Here is a 5,422-nt window from a genome sequence, read left to right on the forward strand (position 1 = left end):
GGCACGCAAATTGTCAAACCGACAAAAAATTGTTCAAACTTTAAATGTTATGGAAAGTCATCTAAAACTCACTTTTGTGCTGTTTAATGATGGCACTTCATCACGTTCCTTAATAAATATTTCGCTTGTGAAATGGTAGTGCTCAAGATCGATATTACTCAATGGATAAAAACCGCACCGTCATCCACCGCAGTCATTACTCTTTTCTTTCAATTTTCTCTTTCGAACCGTAAACTGATTTTATTTCTCTAATGGTTGTTACGTTATGACTGTTTTCTATCAATTTTCTTATTATTTTATTGTTGTTGGTTGCTTGTTGTCCCCCATTTGCAAGGGATTTTTTCTGCTAATTATTGTTGCTTGAAATATCTAAAATAGGAATTTGAGTTTTGAATGTTTTTCTCTCTTGTTTTTCTGTCACATTTCAACGTGCCGTTGAAATTATAATTTAACTAGAAAATGTCACGCACTTAGGCCACGGTTTGCTGTTTTGTTTTTTGTCTTCTCACACACAAAATCACAATTAATTTAACAAACAGAACGATTGTGACTAAAACCAATTTTTGGCTTTGCAATTTTACCATTCTGTCGGATTCCATTTTCGTTTGATGCAGGTGAATCCATCACTTTCAGTCAAACAAAAACGAAAGAGGAAACTTTCATCAGCTGCCCTGTAATGTGAGAGAAAAATAAAATCAATCCCATTTGTGCCGGGTAGCTACACTTACCGAATCCTGCTTAATTTCGACAAGCACCCATGTGTAAAGAATCTTCTTTTCTAAGTAGTGGATTTTATATTCGAGTGAATTTAAACCTTCCACGTCGTATTTTTTGGCTCCGGTTACCAACTTCTCGTATCTAGAACAATGAATGAACCGACGGATTAGTTGTGGAAACGGTCCTATTGAATTACTGGGTTAAAGTAAGTAACCTCAGTTACTCAGGATTTTAACTGAATCTACTTAACACGTTGCCGGTTATTGTGACTTGTCAACTTTAGGCACACCGGAAAGTGCTAAGGGAGTCGGGGAATACCTCCAAATAAATTTCTAAAAATCAAAAATTTGACTTTTGATTTTTATAAATTTATTTGGAGATATTCCCCGACTCCCTTAGCACTTTCCGGCAGTGCCTACTTTTTAGAAACTAATTTCCTGAAATTCTTGAAATTTCTCGAATTTTCTCGAATTTTCTCGAATTTCTTAAAATTTCTCGAAATTCGAGAAATTCGAGAAACTTCAAGAAACTCGAGAAATTAGTTTCTTGAAATTTCTTGAATTTCTCGAAGTTTCTCGAATTTCTTGAATTTTCTTGAATTTCTTGAAATTCCTCTAATTCGAGAAATTCAAGAAACTTTGAGAAATTCAAGAAATATTTCTCGAAATTTCTTGAATTTCCCGAAGTTTCTTGAATTTCTCAAAGTTTCTTGAATTTCTCGATTTTCTCTAAAAGTTTCTAAAAAGTAGGCCCTGCTTTCCGGTGTGCCTGAAGTGCCTGCTCGAGCATATCCTCTACGTGTTAAGACTCGGAACAGGTCAGGTGTCCTTTGATCTGAAACTGAAATTCAAGTCGACCTGAAAATATCTGAGTTCGAACTGCTCTGACCTGAATTCTGAAATTCAGGTAAATCAGGTCAGTCTTCAGGCATACGCACGGTGGCTCATTGTTATCCTCTGCTTCACGAAAATCGGCTGACTTTTCCCTGATCAATAAAAACTCGGGTAAATCAGGTCAGATGTTCGGTATTACCATCTGACCTGATTTACCTGGGCTTTCATTGATCAGGGAAAAATCAACCGATTCTCGTGATTGAAGATGATAGCAATGAGACACCTTGCGTATGCTACGCCTTGTGCTACGCCGAATTTCAAGCCGAAGCGAGGAAAACTTTAGAGTAAGAAAATTGGCAAAGAAGAAACGGTGACGGGAAAAATCTCCGAGTGTATTATCGCTGCAGCGGCGATAATATCGTTTCATGGACGATAATATCGTTGCTAGGACGATGTTATCGTCCAGAAAACGATATTATTGTCGTCTGATACGATATTATCGTCGCAAAAACAATAATATCGTTTCAATCGGCGATAATATCGTTTCATGGCGATAATATCGTTGCACGGACGATATTGTTACAGAAAACGACATTATTGTCGTATAATACGATATTATCGTCGCTCGGACGATAATATTGTTTCACGGGTGATAATATCATATCAGAAATGATAATATCGTTTACTGTATGATAATATCGTTACCCGGGTGATATTATCACTGCAGAAACGATAATATTGTTGCATGAAACGATATTATCGTCGCAAGAACAATAATATCGTTTCAATCGACGATAATATCGTTTCATGGGCGATAATATCGTTGCAGGGACGATAATATTGTTACAGAAAACGATATTATCGTCCTGAAAACGATATTATTGTCGTCTAATACGATATTATCGTCGCTCGGACGATAATATCGTTTCATGTGCGATAATATTGTTGCACGGATGATAATATTGTTACAGAAAACGATATTATCGTCCGGAAAACGATAATATTGTCGTCTAATACGATATTATCGTCGCTCGGACGATAATATTGTTACAGAAAACGATAATATCGCCACAGCGACGATATTATCGTTTCAAAAACGATATTATCGTCCCCGACGATAATACACTCGGAGATTTTTCCCTAGCCCAGAAGAAACACGGAACTGTTGTTGTTGTTGGTACACAACGAAAACTAAGAAAAATCTATAATTCTAATCATTTGAATGAATGGTGGCGTTACAATCGCTTCTAGAGTCGATTGTACTATTAATTCAAAGACGTCAGTTGTGACGCAGCTAAGTTTTAAAGCATCGCTCCATCGCTCCACTTATTTAACACAAGATAGGCGGAGCTTTCCGAGCTCCTAATTAACCGTAACACTCACCTCTTAGGATTCGCCTTCTCCTTCCGATGGTTCAGCATCGTATACCTTGCGATATTTATTGGATACCGTGCAATGTGGAAACCCACATGCTTCAATCTGAAAACGAAAATGCGATGACATCGTGGCCAAATTAGGCGATTAAGAATGTCTGTCCCATACCGATTACTCATATCATCATCTTCACCACCCCAGCCCCAAAACCCATTGGAGAATCCGTTCACTTTTTGGAACTGTTTCTTTGTCATAGCCGAGACACCACCGAAAATGGAACTGTATGGCAATCTGAAAGTATTCCGTTTGCCGCGATTAAATTTCCGTCAAAACTGACCCTCGAAAAAAAAACAACTTACTTAAATCCCATGGTGTCCACGGCCACCGACATGTGCCTGGGCTGATCGGGGCAATTATATAAATTCCTATCGTCCATCGGAAGTAAATCAATGTCATGGAATATGAAGCAATCCCAGTCGGCCAGTTTTTGTGCTTCGACGAAACCAACATTCATTAGAGCTGCCCGATTGAACAGTCCGCCATCGCTGACCTGTTCAATCAAAAATATTCCATATTCGATCTGCTGTTTCATCAGGAACGGATGAATGTTGGCGAGAAAAATGGGCAGATGTTGAGGTCGATCGCGGTACGGAATTATGATTGCAACGCGATCCTTTGCTTTACACTCCTTCGGTTTGTACCAGCCACCAGGCAGCAATTTTCGAATGAAGCGAGATTCAATAATTTTCATATTTTCGAGTGTTGTGTTCACTTCGATGCTTCCAACTGAAAAAGGATAAATCGATGTAATCGGATTGCGTTTCAGTGCCACCTGTCATATCCTTACCTAAATCTGGTGGAATTGGAGGACATTGGTTCAGACCAAGCGTTGACATTATCTTCTGCACGAACTGAGACTTTGTCGAATTGTCGACACTATCCAAATTGTCTGTGCTTGCTCTCGAAGTCATGGCGGACATTTCAAGTGATTCATTTGACTTAGAACTATTCAACTTAACTAATGAGATATCGCTCTCTAATATCACTTTGTTTTTTGCATCGTTTTAGATTGGAAGTATTGGTTGTAGAGAATGTTGCATTGTCGCTGCTATGTGCGACATTAGTGGTGTTGTCGGTCGAATGACTGCTGTTTGCCGTCGACCGATGAGTGAAATGTGAAATTGAGAAACTTGATCGTGTTCGTTTCGGCCATTGCTGTGCGAAACTGAAATTTCCGAGACATTTTATTTGCAGAGACTATTCAAATTGAGAGCAGCTCGTCCACCCTATATATGTACCTTCCATGTGCTGATGACATTGATGCTGGTGTTGTATTTGATTCGAGCCGGTAATTGTACAGATTTAACAGCACCAGCAATGTGCCGGCCAGCAGCGCAGCCTTGATGAAGTACGAGCGACCACAATTAGCCATCGGAAATTTAAAATGATCCGGTCCATTAGATTGACCTTTCAACACAGCATTATTTTGTGGATGTTTTCGCGGGAAGGAACATTTAAGTAATCGAGCCACCTGGATCGGCAAGAGAAAGATGAATTTGTTTAAAGGAAAATGTCTAATGTTGTCAATGACAATGTAGGCGTGTTAAAGACAAATATCTTCTTAGGTAAACGATCGTCATTCCACTTCAAATGGAGGGCAGATCGTTTCAATTGTAATGTTATTTGGCTTAACACAGCGTAATGTAATATTCATTGTCACAAATGGAATGTTTGATTGTTACGATTTGAGCGAAAGAAACATTTGAAGTATTCCCAACGAACGGTTACTCTACCATAGCTAACATACCACACTAAGCGAACGTAATTTTTGTGAACCTTATCAGAGGCAAGTTTTTAATAGAATACAGGTCGCATTCAATCGAGGTCAAGCACAAAAATTTTATAGTGAAAAGTGGCTGTACGAACGTGTCAATGTAAAAAAATTGTATTTGTTGTTTATCGATGGAATCAATTGTAGCCGCATATTATTGCACTATATGCCTGATTTGAAAATTTTAAACGCACCGCATCAGAACTTTTCACGTTCAAAATATTGGTTTAGTCCACATAGAAATGCATATGGAACGAGTGGAACGAAGGAATAAATCGAAAAACGAATGAGAACGTAAAAACTTAAAATGTGGTACGTTTATGTTGCCATCACATGCCGAACACTCAACAGTAAATTATGTGTCCTTCACATGAGGCCACCGTTATTTAACACGCTCAACTATTGATTTAGTGAAGACATGTAATTAAGAGTGATATCACCAAATCTTCAGGTGATTAGTTTTCCAATCGAACCAATATTTGCTACGTGACAGGAGTTTGGAAAAACGATAGGATCAAATGGGAGCGAACGGCTTTCCAAACTCCTATCACGTAGCAAATATTGGTCCGAATGAAAAACTAATTACTGTTCCGGAGTCCTGAGGTCATTTGCTATACGCTAACACTTTATTTGACTAAAATCCTCCGAGAAAAATTTAATAATTTTT

At 38.4% G+C, this 5,422-nt stretch overlaps 1 protein-coding gene across 1 annotated transcript; it reads right to left on the reverse strand.

Moving 5' to 3' along the window:
• Positions 1–230: 230 nt before the first annotated feature.
• Positions 231–4,476, reverse strand: LOC119082195 (beta-1,4-N-acetylgalactosaminyltransferase bre-4-like). The gene is made up of 7 exons (XM_037191629.1): positions 4,223–4,476; positions 3,772–4,149; positions 3,284–3,710; positions 3,093–3,215; positions 2,934–3,029; positions 729–858; positions 231–671 (listed from the first exon to the last, which is right to left on the reverse strand). Exons 2-7 carry the CDS (start codon positions 3,902–3,904, stop codon positions 663–665), a joined length of 918 nt encoding a protein of 305 aa, XP_037047524.1. The 5' UTR covers positions 3,905–4,149; positions 4,223–4,476; the 3' UTR covers positions 231–662.
• Between the last annotated feature and the right edge of the window lie 946 nt (positions 4,477–5,422).

Source organism: Bradysia coprophila, unplaced genomic scaffold (assembly GCF_014529535.1).
Source record: "Bradysia coprophila strain Holo2 unplaced genomic scaffold, BU_Bcop_v1 contig_393, whole genome shotgun sequence".
NCBI classification, from domain to species: domain Eukaryota; kingdom Metazoa; phylum Arthropoda; class Insecta; order Diptera; family Sciaridae; genus Bradysia; species Bradysia coprophila.

Bases quoted from the DNA above. Each gene is read 5' to 3' on its own strand.
- LOC119082195 (XM_037191629.1), bottom strand. From the start codon at position 3,904: ATGTCCGCCATGACTTCGAGAGCAAGCACAGACAATTTGGATAGTGTC. The intron at 3,216-3,283 runs GTAAGTTGTTTT...GAATACTTTCAG, and splicing joins GTGGACACCATGGGATTTAA to ATTGCCATACAGTTCCATTT. The intron at 3,030-3,092 runs GTATGGGACAGA...TTTCGTTTTCAG, and splicing joins GATGATGATATGAGTAATCG to ATTGAAGCATGTGGGTTTCC.